Source organism: Trichoplusia ni, chromosome 17 (genome assembly GCF_003590095.1).
Source record: "Trichoplusia ni isolate ovarian cell line Hi5 chromosome 17, tn1, whole genome shotgun sequence".
Classification (NCBI taxonomy): Eukaryota; Metazoa; Arthropoda; class Insecta; order Lepidoptera; family Noctuidae; genus Trichoplusia; species Trichoplusia ni.
In genome coordinates this window covers 4,847,230-4,863,828 of record NC_039494.1, presented here as the reverse complement: position 1 = coordinate 4,863,828, position 16,599 = coordinate 4,847,230, and the positions used below count along the sequence as shown (strand labels likewise).

Here is a 16,599-nt window from a genome sequence, read left to right as displayed (position 1 = left end):
ACTTATTACTCGAGTTTATGTAAACTCTACATTCATAATTTTATATTGCCTATTGTATGTTTTTTTTTCAGTATTCTATTCTTTAAGATATTAAATGGTTGTTATATATTAAAATAAATTTAAGGTAAGGAGATAAACAAACTCTTATTTAAAAAAAATATCAACTTGCTCTACATTTGTGTAAAATATCTTTGTCTATTTTTAACTGATTACAAAATATTACCTAACAATGAAAAACATTTTAATCAAGAATTAGCAACTTGTTTAAGATAACAGCTTAGTATTACGTGTTGACCCATAAGGCCGCAACATTGATACCGGAGCAAGAGTCACGCTACAAGAGACCCAATGTAATCGCTGTCCTTTATCGACAATAAAAATGTGGCGGTGACGTCATCGTCGCAGGCGCAACCAAGATTAACCGGCGACCAACTAAATATAGAGTGTAAACATGCCTTAAGTGAATCATGTGCGCTCGCTTCAGCTGTAGTAAGTAAACAGTCGTGGCATTGAATACAGTAATTGTTTTGTAAGTATAACGATTCACGTTCAACATGCTACATATTTAAGAATGAGCGGTTCAATTGACGATATTACCGCGTGCATTCAAAACATAACCTCTAAAACACCTAAACCATTGTCCGGCGCGTAAAAAATGCAGGCCCGGTGGCCGCGGGCCGGCGACGTACGCACCTTGGCGCGGCGAGGCGAGCGCGCCGGCTCGCAGTCAGTGCCGAACCACGGGCCCGGCGGCTCGCTCGCGACAACCACTACTACTCACAACTTCTCGATAACTTATCAACGAATAATTGCATGAAGTCATCGATTAAATTAAGTGTACCTACGGCCATAGCTCACAACACTGTTATTGTTTCAATCGATTCCATATTCAAAAAGTTGCCGAGTTCAATGCTAAAGTTTGACAGTGGTGAACTCTACAAGTGTCCGTGAAAAAAGTTGTGTGCGATCCGATTGGTCGGTTTGTTTTGTTTTGTTAAGTCGTGTCCGGTAGCAGGATGAATGGGACGCCGGCTAGGAGGCCTAAGAGCGCTTTCTCGGAAATGGTGAGTGTAAGAGATCTCTCCAAGACTGTCGGACTACATTTTTTGTCGACATATTTTGTCGGTGCGTTGAAAGTTACCGAATAAAGTTGGGTGTCAACCCTAACTTGCTGCACGGTTTACGAGTGTGCCGAAGCTATCGAAGGCCGGATATTTCCCTCGGGTAGAGAGCCCTGCTGATTTGAAAGGGTTACAAACAAACGATAACTTATAACACTAGAACGTTTGCCGTTGTGCATTAATTGATCAATAAAATTTATTTATGATTTATTGTTTTGTTTACGGTTCGACAGATGAGTAATGCTGTGTTGATATAAATGTCATTAACTCTCACTGTTTAAATATCTGCAACATATGTTTTTGCTGTCTCATTAGCTTAATAATTTTATTATTTTGGTTGGTTCCCCCATCAACTTAAATAATAAACCTACATTAAATTATCAATCGAGTCCCAAGTATGTCACTGTATTAATTATCAATTATTGACAATTAATTTAGTTGCGCTGCCTATCAGCGGCACTAATTTATCAATTCACTTCGATGTGGAGTCGAGTTTATTTTCGTAATATCGTGTATTATGGAGATAGTTATCGTTTTAAATGAGCATTCAAAACATTAGTAAGCAGTTAGTGCTGGCCGGCAACAGAATGTTCGGAAATATTTTTATCTCTACAAAATGAGTTGTTTTACAAGTTTCGTGGGTGACCATGAACCGAGAGGCAGACGTATAAGGGTATACGACTAAAAATTCCGAGTATTAAGAAACATAATGGTCTAGTGACTAGACTGGGGCCATTGAGAATGGATTACACTCGCATAAGGAAGGAGTAAGCTGACGATCAACAAATGTGATCTTGTTAGGTTCAAATACATAATGTGACTATAAGAACCTTTTTTAGGCTTTTATTGCTATTATAATTAGCGTTAGTAAAATTTGTGTGATGTTTAAAGTTGACGAAAAAAAATAAACAGAAATAAAAATGTAGAGTTCTCAGACTTATTTTCTATTTTTTAATATTAACCTTCTAAGTTTTCCATAAAATGTTAAGATTTGCATGCTATCAATCATATTAATTGAAAATAGCAAAGATATACCTTATATTTACATTTAATGGACGATTTTCGTTAATTATGAGGTCGCCACTTTGGTCAGCTAACCACGTTATTGACAGTATATGAAAATACTTCGGTTTAGATATTAATATTAAACGAAGCAATTTAGTAGTTAACGTGTTGGCCTGATACTGTAAATATTTATAGTAAATTAATGTTTATCTTGATTTAATCATAAGGTACATGTTCGTTTAAAGTTTTCATATTAAGGAAAATGGGGAAGGGTAGTTTTTGAAGAAAAAAGGTGATGAAAATTGTAAAAATTTAGTTTGGCGATAAATGTAGAGAAAACGCACAATCCGTAAGGATCAAAAGTTTCTAATAAGACTGATATAAAATTTAGAGCATAAATTATAGGATTCGAGATATTTCAGAGTTTGAAGGCTTAAGGTTAAAATGGCATAAATAATAGGCTTCTATGATTACCAAAAGACCAACAAACAGCTATAATACTGAACAATCACAGTACAGTCAGCAATAAAATTTTGTAACTTAATGAAATTATCCAAACTACTGTAGACAATCAAATCCAATAGAGGTCTACCGCTATCAGGTTATAAAAAAATCTTGACACCTACAGCCAAAGGGTTCTAAATACCAATTCGTATATGTCACTGAATAATACTGATACTTTGTAAATTTGATTGCGTTAAGTGACTTCTGCTGCTGACTCTACTTTCTATGGGCATATGTCTGGTAAATAATTAATTATGTTGACCACTATTCCGGACACCGATATACTATAGTTATCTAGGTTATACCTAGATAAGCTAGACAGAGTTTCATAGGAGAAAAGTATGTGACGATTTCATAGTACTAAATGGGTGTTAAAATGCCTCTAAACTGTAAATTCCCGAAAGTTCTTAAATTAAACCCATTAGTCTCATATTTTGTAACCGACTGTAAATAGGAGGTAGAAAAGGATCAATTTGGTTGGTATTTGTTTCAAAGCTTCGCTCAAAATATACTTATCCTAAACTTAGCGTATCCACTTATTTTTTTTACTAATTTGGAAATGATTGATTACGTTAAGCTATCTTTAATATTTGAGAACCACTTCAGTCGTGATTGTTAAAAACCCATCACCTATGTAAATAAGATACCTTTTATGGTGTTTTAACATTGTTGGTGTGAAATATTATCGTGTCATGGTCAACATTTTCGATGGTTATACGTCATATAAAGTTCATAATTTAATACTCAAAGACAAGGAAGTAATACGCCACAGAACTGAAAGATCGACTCGAGGGCACTACCAACGCGAGCTATCCCAAAAATAGCCCATGTATCTAATTAAATAAATAACAAGCAATACGATGTGGCGAATTTGACACAACGTTTAATATCTAAAAAAAAAATCTCTATTTATCATTTAATATTTCCAACTTTTTGAAACTAGGTATCAAACACCCATTTTTTTAATATTTTTAATTTAGAATCCCAAACTGCCGGAATGTAAATTCCATATTTAAAAACTATCCATTCGTTGTTGGGTTTCACTCGAAAAACAATATGGCCAGCTTATTTAGCGTGCTGCAATATTTTTCATACGAACTTTCTGTAGCTTTTTATAACAGTTAACTTTAGACAAAAGCCTGCAATGTGTGTTTTTGTTGGTCTCTGTGCACTTTCGTGGGTACATGAAACAACAACTATGTAGCGTGGGCTTGCATTCCTATAATTCTGCTTGCAATAGCAGTGTCCTACCCGATGTCGAACTTTTAAACATACAAACGACGAAACTTTATGCCACGTAATTTTTGTTAACATATACACGTACACATTCACTTTTATAACTTTACATTAAGTTGAGTGCTTACAAACATTTTTTTTAATTTAATGGTTAAAAAAAGTGGTTACGCAATGCATAAGGAAAATACCTTTTGACCATTTTGCCAACAATTGTTTCACTGGCGATTACTGGAAATATTTAGAAACAAGAAAATATTTGAAGTACTAGCTATAAGTAATATTTATTTAGTAACGGCTTAATTTCTGGCCTAAACCAAACGCTACCGTGTTACCATGTACAGTGGAGTCCATAATGGCCCATTTTGAACAGGCCATAAGAGGAAATTGGCCATGGCAAGGTAACGGTACAGTATTAGCATAATCACCACTCTTAGAATTGACCCCAATAGTCGGTATTACCACAAATGTACTGCTCTCCTTACATTTAAGGAAAATGTTATGATTTTATTTGCAGATGAGGTAACATTCGACAGATTATTTCCTTACGAAGACTGACGATCAAAATACTCCCAAAAAAAACAAAGCATAATAAAACCTTATTTATTTAATTCCATGTTTGAAAATCGTGTAACACAATATAAACTCTGCAAAGTCGCTGCATAGAAAATACAAAACTATTGACACATCCTTTTAAAATATGTGTGACATAATCGACCCCTCGATATAATTACGAGCCCTCGCTTCGTTTCATTTTAAAGCTCCGTTCTTCTATAAAATTTGGCCTTGTCTTTGAATCAAGTGCATTCTATATCTAGGTTTGCAACCGTTTTCTGTTTTATTTGTGAACCGCTGAAACTAAATGAATATGCAAGGGCACGTTGACTGTTGAAACGTTTCTCATGATGTGAGATGAATGCAATTAAAGTCTGGTTTCGAGTTCAGACGAAACCGACTTAATACATGTACAATCTAAATTATTGCGAGAATTCGCTAACACAACTGGTATTTGCGATGTAGTACAAAGTTGATAGCTGCTCTGATATCGATTTCGCATAGTTACAAAATTGTTTATTCAACTTTGTTGTTTAAAACAATTTTGTCACAGGTTATCGATTCTTTATCTATGCAGCTTAATTGGTTTGTATACCCTACGCGTTGCTGCTCTACAAATTATCGCTGTTGCTTGGTGGATTATACAAACATTATTAATATTAACATTATTACAAAGAAGCTCACGTATACACAAAAATGAACCCTAAAAATATCACTCTTCTTTTGAAGGGTTGCTTAAAACGAAGATTGACAAAACATCAGCAGTTGACAGTGGAAAGTACTCGAAAATTATAGTAGGATGACCTAATAGGACCTTCATTTCATCTCAATACATTTAAAATATAAGTTACAACGCCAGTAAAAAGTTTAATTATACTTATGACATAATTAAAACCACTTTGTCGCATTAACATTCTGGAATTCAAGTCTAGTTATAAAATTCGTAGGCGTTTTGTTTGCTTGTGGTAACACGAATTTGTTTTTGCCGTCGTTCGATGTGGATTCCATGCAAGTTTTTATGGAATTCTCTCTTGTATTAATTGTTTTTCTTCGCAGATCGCATGTCATTCTTGTTTCGCTAATTAATTGAGATATTGCTCGCTGAAGCTTCTTTATATTAAGTTGGTTTTGAGCTGGGCATTTATTTTATAAATCATGCTATGTTTGAATTAGGTTAGGCTTACTGGAATTGTAACGTTTTTTATCATAGTTATTATGCTATTTAACTTTTTGTGATATCATATATAGGTCATACACGAAAAATAAATAAGAAGGAAGTAAACATTTTCATAATTTGATTCGAATTTTGTTATGTTTTTTACGGTCATTATTTTGCTCTAAAGTCCGGTAACCATGCAACTCTAAATACATCTCGTGGTAGCATAAGAAACATGGCGTTAGTTTTTACAAATAATAATTAGAATGTTCTCGAAACAAGTTCTACGAATTTAAAGTTTGTTGACTGCAAAAAGTTAATAGGTAGCATAGTGTGTAGGAAAATCATCCGATACTGAGTCATTTATTATAATTAGTTTCGCGAATATTATTTGCTGATATTTCACGCTTTAAATGTGAAACTAGTTTGGAATGAAATGTAGAGTAGGTAGAGCAAGGCGCCGCATAATTTATTGTATCTTATGCCAGAGAATCGTTTCAACATGTGTTGCTAATTTTTTGTATGTTATGTTCAGCATACATATAGGGGAAGAACCAGCTTTGTTAAGATCTCATATCACTAACTTAAAAATAACTGATTACTGTTATATGACATGATATTACCTGGTTGAAGATCCACTCTCCAACATTGCATGGCAATAGCACCGTATCAAAAACAAAAAAGCGCATCGTTGCTCATAACGTAACAGCATAACAAACAGCTATACCCCTATCGTCCAGCCTTGTAAACTATTCAACGTGTTATAAAGAAAGGGAGCTCGCCAAGGATCAGCGCACGCCCACCTTGGATCCTACCACGACATCTTAGTCTAAGATAACTGTGGCAATGGAAGGGAGATAGAGCATTATGTTACGTATGACGGCATCTCGCTTACACACCTGTAATAGTCTTATATTAAGTGGTGGTACGCCCACCTGTAACCGGTGCAGGGAGACACGCTCCAAAGCATCCAATACACATTATACACGTGCATTATGATAATTTGATCAAGATCAACCGGATTGTGATTCAGCGGGAAACAATTTGGAAGAGTTTAGTACGGTTGTATATTTGTTCACTTATTACCTTATTTACCAGTTATTTCTGGGGAGATATTTTTTCAACAAATTGCTAAAACTTTTTATTTAAAATTTACCTCCTGTTATCGTAGAACGTTACGAATTTTCGTTGAATTGACTATATGAAATAACTGCATCTTAGTATTATTAGATACTAAGAGATTATAGTTAAGACAACAAAGTTGTAGAATTATAGGTATCCTCCATAAAATAAGACTTGAAATATGACACACTGCAACTCAAAGATATGCTATGCTGTGGAAAAAGTTAGTAGCTCATTTACTTCCTCACAGCTAACTTTCGAACACCTATCTTTCTAAGGCGAATCAATGTCCTCTCCAATTGTTGATTTTGACATCTCTTAGCCTAATTTTATTGATTTCTTATTTTATCATAAATAGGTCGAAAAGATATTTACAATTTGAACGAAGTTTACTGTACTTGTGACATAATTACGAGTAACTAATCTCTCCCTAATTTCTGAAGTGCTGGAACCTCGCTCGGCGCTCTCGTTGGCTCCCACGAGACGTAGAAGGATTATATTTCGAATGTTATTGTTTTAATGCTTAAACGCACGTTGGTACTAATACAATCACCTCACCTGTTGGGCAATGCATGTTAAGTTCAACGATACATTGAAAAGTGAATATGTCAATAATCTTGTTACAAACAAATCTTGTGAGAGACTTTATTGTTGATAATTTTAAAGAAAAGACTTTCATCTGGCATACGGAACGAAATACATAATTTTACTTACGAATACCAAACGACATACGAATTTAATAAGGATGACACCATACTTTCCACACACGGAGATTAAACCAGTACACAGTATAATCTAAATTTTCAAAAATACAACATCGTTGTATATAGACTTTCTAGATGTAGGATATAATTTCTGATATATTCTTAAATACATCTCCATTTGTTTCAGAACTATATGTCCTTGAACTCGCCTCTTGTTAAGTCACCCTTAATCCTAAGATGGCCGATTAACCTCTTTACCTTAACACCAACTCAAGGCCCTGATATATTGTGACAAAAACTTTGATATTTCTATTACAATTTCTGTACATATTATTATAATTGTAAACCTTAAATGCACGTGAACCTGCAGGTGTTACATTGATACAATATATATTATTTTAGCTGTGGAACTAACTTAATTTTGTTGAAGCCAATCGGTCAGGCAATCTTAGACGTTTTGTTTACACAAGTATGTAAACGTTGGCTCGTTATTTTCCGTGCCAACATTAGTTGTATCTGTCTGTTTTTGTAATTATGTTTAATTTGATGTCAGTACTTAAACTTGTGTATGGCATTATGTATATATGAATATGTGATTTTCCTCACCTTGCCTACATTTGGACAAACTTAAATATGTATACCAAACTAATCGGATAAAACCTTCTTGATACAATGTTGATGCAGAAATTATCTTTTATCCTCTCTACCTTATACTGTCTTCTTTTGAAAGGTAACAATAAAATAAAATAATCGACTTAACTGCTTTATACAAATCAGGAAGGAAAGAGCAATAGACCGGCCAGAGTGGAAAAATCTAAGGGAAGCCTTTGCCCTGCAGTGAGACAATAGTAATACAACTTAATATAAAAATATTTTAGCATCTGCACACAACTAAATCATCCATCATTAAACGCAAATATTCTTCCATCCTAACACTCAAACATGCAGACAACATACTGCCATTGAATATATTGTCTGCGTGTCTACGTTATAGCAGATAATACAGCCATCCAAATAAAATTTAAACATCTGCAAGTGTCAATAAGTGAGCATTGTTAGTAAGTGGGCCATGTTTTCGGGAAACGCGGTCTACACGCCCAATATACTTCACGCCGTCTACGAACCGTCTGGGCGACCGGATTGCCCTAAATCGCGCCTCCTAGGCCTACCCAGGGACTTACGAAAGGGCGGGGGTCATTAGACTCCAGGGAGAAAAGGGGGTTCACGATGGGGGCAGCCCCGCTTCGTCGTATGTTTAGGACAAATTTGTATACGTAGAAATGTTGAGCGAATCAGCATTAATAAACAAATGTATGATCACGTTTTATGTCTATGAAATTAATGATTTTTATAGCGGTTTGTCTCTGCTTGTGAACTAGTCAAATATCAGATTATGATACAGCATACTATTTTTTATGGCGAAAGTTTGTACCTATGTGTGTATCCTTGTGACCTCTCCGCGATCTAATTTTCCGATCTTTTGTGACAAAATTACGTACTCGTAATGACTCTCAAAAGACACACAATTGAATTTAAATTCTATCACAAATTACGGAAGCGTCATTTTCCAATACCTATTGTTTAATTTCTGAATTCAGTCGTATAATTTCCTGATACGGGATTGTTTCGAAATCAATGCATATATCCGACAATACGCACAATCAACTGTAATGCGTTTGGTACCAAGGTTCACTAATGGGCACCTTTTGACTGAAATTGTTGGAATTATTCACAATTAATCCACTTACTTCCTATGTCATTCTTTAAATACTATACCCGCGTAGGATAAGCATTGGTGTGATTCACGAAGTATTCTACTGAATTTGGATGTCTTTGTGTACGTGACTTGAATTTTTATGAAACACCCCGCTCACAATCATTAAATTCCTAAATGCGAGAGTAGTTTTTTAAAGAAAGATAATAAGTATACATTTGCATTAAAAACTTTACTCCGTAAGTAAATGTAGTATCATATTCCATAGTACCAACTGTGGAGCCCGATTCGTTTGAACCAGAATTCGATTCCGTTAGGAGTAAGCCAACAGGACTCAAGCGATGTCGTATATCGATATCTTGCTCCCACAAAATATATACAAATTTAGCATGACGCTTAAACAATTTGAAGGACTAAAGAAGATGACAGGTTTAAGGCATGGCTTCAAGAATATATAATGTGTTGAATTGGAAGTCATTTGGTCAAGAACTAGGAATACATACAGAACAAAACAAGTGCAATAATGTTGAAAACATCGATTAATCTTCATCAAGTCTAGTATATTTCTAGCTTCGGAGTCTCCGTTCTATAAATAAGTGCAATGAAACTTTATTGCTTCTCGTATTATTGAAAATTATCCGATAATGTTAGAAGCAATTTTATCTTGGTTTAAAAATAAATGCCTTAGCTGGATTTCAATGATGAAAGTATAGTTTATAAATGAATAGCTATGGTGTGATTTCCTTTTTTTCCTAGAAACTCTTCAATCTTAATCTAAATTATCTATTCTATTTTTTTTGCCTTACAACCCATGCAAAGCGGCTTCAACGTACCAGTCGAAAGGTGAAACTTTAAAAGACATAAATTATTTTTAATTTATTCGTTCCTTCTCCATTTAATTTCTAATATGACGCAATTTAAATAAGTATATGAATATGTTTAAAGGATAGCATGCATCACAAACCAGCTACACAAGAAATGGTGCAACAGACGGGTAAAGGCGAATGTCTTGATGACTCACTCCAAGTGATATTTATGTCCTATAATGTCAAATCTTAAGGTTAGCTAAGGACAGTTGAAGGTTTTTGTATTGCAAATATAGAATTGATTTCATTTTTACTACTTTAGTACCAGTTATTGCTTTTGTTGTATTTGCAATGGCGGTGAGCTATTTGTAGTGGTTATTGAGCTGATCTGATACTGTCTGATTATGAGATAACTCAGTTTTTATTATAAAGTAAGCAAGGCAAGAAGATATGAGATTGCCCTTTGAATAGTATCGTAAGTATTCGGTAAATAATAAAAAATACTTTTCTGCAAATTCAATTGCCAATTCGTGTCCAACACAAGTAACGAAACAGCTTTGGATTTAACGCCGACTTTAAACTAATTGACATTTCAGTATCGGCATTAATTATAATTTATTTTACAATCACATACTAAAGTAGATCATTCTATGACCCTGTACCACGGACGTCGAATTTCTCCACGTACCCTGTACCAAGGGACCGCGTTCCCCGTACCATGAACATCGAATTTCTCCACGTACCCTGTACCAAGGGACTCTGCCCCCGTACCACTGGGCATTGCAACAACTATTTATAGCGACTGAACTTGAACCAGGAGTATCGATTTCGTGTCAACAACTCATCGATCGTCGTTTGTTTGGTATAGTTTCCTGTATTGAGGTTTGTAATAGAGGGTAGATTGATGTGATGTTGAGTGTGGGTTTAATACTTGAAGATATATTATAGCAGATAGATTTGTTTGTTATCATGCAATCGCCTACTGTAAGTAGGTATGCTATAGTTAAAAAGTATTTTTATGAGATAAGTTACGTAGGTATATAATAAAACGTTTTGCCATATAAGATCACTTCATTACTTATCCCTTAGTAAGAAACCAATAAAATTTATGGGCACTCAACCTTCTATACCAAAATAGCGTCCAAAGAGTTAATCTACCAAAATGACACCAATGAGTCTACGTCCAATACTGCAATCATTCACGTTTCAAAATGGGAGGATTACAATAATTACCTCACGCACTGGTTGATGACAATATTGCCCTGAATGCCAAATACCGTGCCAAAATAAAAGAAATAAACACTTGTCGATAGAGAAGTCAGCGCGTATATGAGATCTTAATCAGCATTGTTGAAGCAAGACGGAGTGATACACTGCAAGTAGTGGTGTCTCGCTCCGACATCAACAACAGTCTCGCTTCAGGAGTTCATAGTAGAGGCATTCTTAATTTAAAATGATTATATCAAGTCAGTATTGATATAACCAGGTGCATATTTGTAATCAAGATTTAACATTTTAAAAATAAATTAAAAAGGTTTACGAATCTCGTACAGTTTTATGAAGGAGAATTCTCAGAACCAAGCCAATCACTGAAATATTCGCAGAAATCAAATACAAACTTTATTTTGGGTTACTTTGATCGCATATTTTGCACTGTGTGAGTTAAGAGACCTTATTTTGTAAAGTAATTAGCAGGTTTTGCATTTGCAATTACAGATACATATGTTCTGGTTTAAACATTTTCAAATTACCTTTGAGATTTTTTTTATATAATTTTGCAGTATTTACATATTTAATTAAAATGTACTGCTAAGTGTAAAAGGCCAAAACATAACTGATTTAAATAATTTTAGTACGTTTTTTTTTTACTTTTAAAAAGTAATTTATTTTTTATATCACTCTTAAAGAGCAAACTTCAAATATCTTGTGTGAAGCACCCACTTGACAAGACGCCACCTTTTTTTATAATTTTTGCCACTTCAAGCGACTGATTATGAAGTGATGTCGAATCTCTCTCGGTATATCTGTAATTTTCTGGCAGTGCATATATTTTAATTTAATCAGATATACTTTTTAATGAAATATAATTTTTAGCTGTACCTGTTTTTCACACCTTGATTTTTAGAATACAGGAATTAAATACTGATTAGAACAATTCTTTATTTGAGAGAAGGATACCTACCTAGGTATCATGACAATTAGACTTTGAGTTCCGGACACTAATCTTCAAAGTATCTAGTAATCAATCTCTCTGGTCTTCAATCACTAGTAATCCATACCTACAAAGACACAACAATATCTCTAGTTAGCATACAAACACACAAATTCAAAACAATTGACGTCCCAAAACAAATTGGTACCATTCATTAAGAACGCGCCGCACGTATCTCGCAGTATTCGCACTGCAAACGGTCGCATTTCACGACGCAACGGACCGTACATTGGAAAACCGTGCGCTGATCCAGTCCATCCGTAACCGGATCGCTTTGACGGCCAACCGGATTGACACCGCGTGCGTTACGTTCCGGCCGTCTGATGCCTTTACAGTAAGGTTTCAAATGTGTTGCTTATTCGAAGTTTATGTCAGCAATTTATTTTTGTACGTTATGTTGTTTTAATAGTTTTTCTTTTTTTATGATTACCTGTTATTAATTTAATGATAAATTAAAATCAAGGTACAGCTCGCTAGCTAGCTAGCCTCTTTAAACTATGTCTAAGGCTTGAAACCACTTGCTATAATATTTAATTTTCAATTATTCAATGCAATAAAAAGCGATTTGTGCCTCTTTCGTCGAGCTAGGCAAACCAAACCAATTCGACAAACAATAGTATCTTCTATTCAAAAGAATGTTACAAAACATTCCCTTCTGTAAGTGGACATCTATAAATATGTATGCACGTATTGTCACGTTACCAAAGGACGGTGTGCAAGCCCTTTGCACAATCGCCACAAATCTAAGCTCCAACTAATCCTTTTGTGGGAGAGCTCACAATAGTTCGTCAGGTGATCCTGCGACCTTTACACCCACCCACACATATGGGACAATGCGTTTACTTCGAAATCCGATAACTTTCAGTATAAATAGATGTCTATGTGTGTGTAAGATAAACCTTTTCAATTAGACCTCCAACAATGCAGTGATATTTCGAACTGGTATGTAAAAAACGTAGGTATGTGGAATACAGATTTATTCGGCAGTGTATTTAGAACAAAAAAAACATTTTCATAACTGGGCGTAGGACAACGTAACATTGCATATAATATAAAACAAATGGAAAACTTCGAATATGTCGGTATGATATGATACATTTCTATCAATAGTCGACGTGACTTTCACTTATCAAATCATTTAGGCGCTTTGAACAAAGTAACTTGTCTGTCTTGCTTGTCTGCTGTCAGGAAGGGTCTGTAAACCTCTCAGCATAAATTACATCCATATATGCCATTTCCTTATATCTTTCGATAGCTGGTCTGATTACACTTTGGCTTACCAACCCAGCCCTCCACATAAGGGCTCTTGCATGATGCAAGAGCCCTTATAATATTTTCTGATGATTTGGGCATTATCAGAAAATATCTAAAACATACCTTTTTCAATCCCCTATACGTTACATAAACATACATAAATAGTGTTTAAACTAACTAAACTTGGGTCACACTAATATGTACAAGTAAGACGTGTAAAATAATCTGCGTGCCAGCGTTATCGTGTGCAGTCAGTTGCATAAGGATCGCATCAATCAACGCTTTCTGTGTTTACCGATTTGCTATGCCACTCGGCGACTGTCTGCAGACAGACGGCACTTAGATTATTTATATGGTGATGAGCTTCATTTTGTATGGATGCGCTTTGTAACTATGGTCTGGAATGAATAAGTATTAGTATGGTGCAGTTTAAGGATTGATTAATGGGTTGTGTAATTTTGAGAATTACTGGATGAAAATAATGCTTGATACAAGGGAATTACGCTGGCCACTTATAGTGATAACTTTTATACAAATTTTACATGCAAACCACAATTGCCTCGTCCCAAAGTTATGTTATTGCAGTTTTGGAAGTTTGACAACGTACAATAATTGGCATAGCGCATATTTTCCACGGCTATTATAATATGACTTTAGGAGGTGGGCGGACTCGCGACGAAAATGATTCCTTACAAATAGGTGTAAGATAAATTAATTCTTTGGCAGACAAATAAATAAATAGGTAGGTACCCAACCTAAAAGGTTTTTTTAGCTAACAAATTCATGATCATAACTTAACTTCATCATTATTTTTTGTTAATCGTTATAACAACAAAAACCTAAAATAAAGATCAACAGAAACACATGTCTGAAAATTTTAACTGTCTAGCTATCACAGTACATGAGATAGAGCCTATTGACCGACTGATAGATAGCGGAGCGGTATCGTTTTTACCTTTAAAGTACGGAACTAAGTGAAAAGAAAAATATCTAGTTCAAATCCTATCGGTATTTTTCCTAGTTCTACGTCGCTGTGTTTTAATGCTGTGCCAGTTTTAACTTGTAATGAGGTTATCTGAACCCCTTAGGAGTTAGGACTCATATTGCATATTAAATCATTATATGCAAGGATATTGGACGATGCGACGATTGCGACGTGCAGGTTTGATCCATACAAATATACACTTCGTAAAATGTGCTATGTCATTATTTGAAGTTTTAAGTCACGATTATCGTATTGCTGAGTTAAATAGTGTAAAAAGAACAAAAAAATGAATAAATATGATGATTGTTTATTTAATCACTTGCTTTATGGGCAGGTAAAATGGCAAACTAATTTTTAAACCATCTTCATTCTTTTTCGAAAATCGAAAGCATTTGGCAACAAAAGCACGAGTTGGAAAAAAAGCATGCAAACCACACCATTTTATAAATGGCATAACATAAAATTCGCATCCTAAAATGGTACGAAAAACAAAAATAATTCATCTCGAGGTTATAATGGTCAGTTGTGGTCAGCTGTATCGGCGGCAGAAGGCCCAATTGTGGTCACGAACGACGCAGAACGCGACCACAAAGCAGGTACAAAATGCAACGGTTTTACTGATTTATAACGATATTGGGAGTTTTGCGAGCCAGCCGGTGAAGTGCAGAGTTAAAAATGCATGAGCCCCGAAACTAATCCATAGTTTAGCAAATTTGATAATGTTCATGTATTTTTAAAACAATTTTTGAATTTAAACACTGGGTCGAGTATATGGTGACAATGGATGCAACATAGCAAACGTTGAATCTTTAAATTTTAGAACTAAAATAGTAATGAATTAGAACAAAAAAAGAGGTATGCCTATCGTAATTACTAGCCTATTTATTTTTGCAGTATTTTATAACAGATAATCTGTATTCGATTTGTGTTTGGATGCGCCTATGTTTATTATTATATGATTTTTCATGGGTCAACCCTATATCCATCATATTAAGCCCCATGTCAACCACTAGACTTTCAAACACTTCATTATAATCCTAATTGATAAGCTCACAGCTTAGAACTACAGCCAAACTCCATGAATAATGAAAATTCTATAAATAATCCACGAAAATACTATTCTTAATTTGCTTCTGTTCATAACTTTGGCTCGACTTAAATATAACCCTGAATTTAAAGAGGTTTTAATACAATTTACGTTTCGGTTGTTTTTACACTATTCTGTCTGAAATACTTTGACAGATCAGCCTTGAACTTCCTCTTCATTGGACGTGTGACCTAATTCCGTAATTTCGGTACCATCGGAACATATTGAACGAACGTCGTCCATTTCAAGTTTTTGTGAAAAATTTAAACTTTTTCCCATTAAACATTCAGTGCAGTTGAAATTGGAATGGAGTTTGACGTGATTAAAAAGCGAGAGTACTTCAAGGTCATTTGATTTCTCCCATTTTAAATCTATGTTGAACTAATTTGGTAACGGTTTCAACTGGTTCTCGTTTTGGCATTCAATATGTTATTTACGGTAACAACCCTAGTGTACACCTATTGCAAGAGGAATAATAAAGATTCAGTTCATACAATATTTGCCAATGAAGTATCTCATTAAAATAAACAGATTTAATAACAAGCACGATACATGTGGACATATTTAAACACACATTTATTTTTAAATAAGGAAATGCATTGTTGTAATGTACTTCGTTTATTTGTTGATACATTTTTATACTTCAATTGTTTTAATACAGAGTTGTAAGAGAGAGACAGCACACTATAGCGACGCTGTTTTCTCCCTTCCTTTTCAATTTAAATCCTTACTTACGACGTATTCTATGTATAAAGTTTCGGAACTTCCCGACTAATTTCGGACCCAACCGGAGTCCTTAGTCGAACCAAAACGACTTTCAACCCCGCCGCCGCAGCTCATGATTGAGGACTCCAGTTGGATTCGAAACTAGTCGGGCCCGATATATCGCGAGAGTAAATCGTATCATTTAATAATGAATCGTCCTCACGAAAGTTATCATAGAACTAAAATATATCTACCATGAAAAACACATAAAATATTTCCAAGATACTTAAACATCATCAGCTCCTTTTGTTAAAGTGTTAACAGAAGCTAGATGTCAACTAAAATAGAACGCAAACAAGCACATTTGACACCTTTAATAACATTATGATACTTCATAAATGGCATAACAGCCTGCAACCTGCTTACTGCCGGGGAT

At 34.7% G+C, this 16,599-nt stretch overlaps 1 protein-coding gene across 1 annotated transcript in view; it reads left to right on the top strand.

The window, feature by feature from the left end:
* The first annotated feature begins 746 nt into the window (after positions 1 to 746).
* LOC113502386 (four and a half LIM domains protein 2) overlaps positions 747 to 16,599 on the top strand; it is a 161,482-nt gene continuing 145,629 nt past the window's right edge. Inside the window, exon 1 of the mRNA XM_026883936.1 lies at positions 747 to 1,064. Coding sequence (XP_026739737.1) covers positions 1,017 to 1,064 — 48 coding nt within the window. The 5' untranslated portion in view covers positions 747 to 1,016. The remainder of the gene's footprint in view (positions 1,065 to 16,599) is intronic.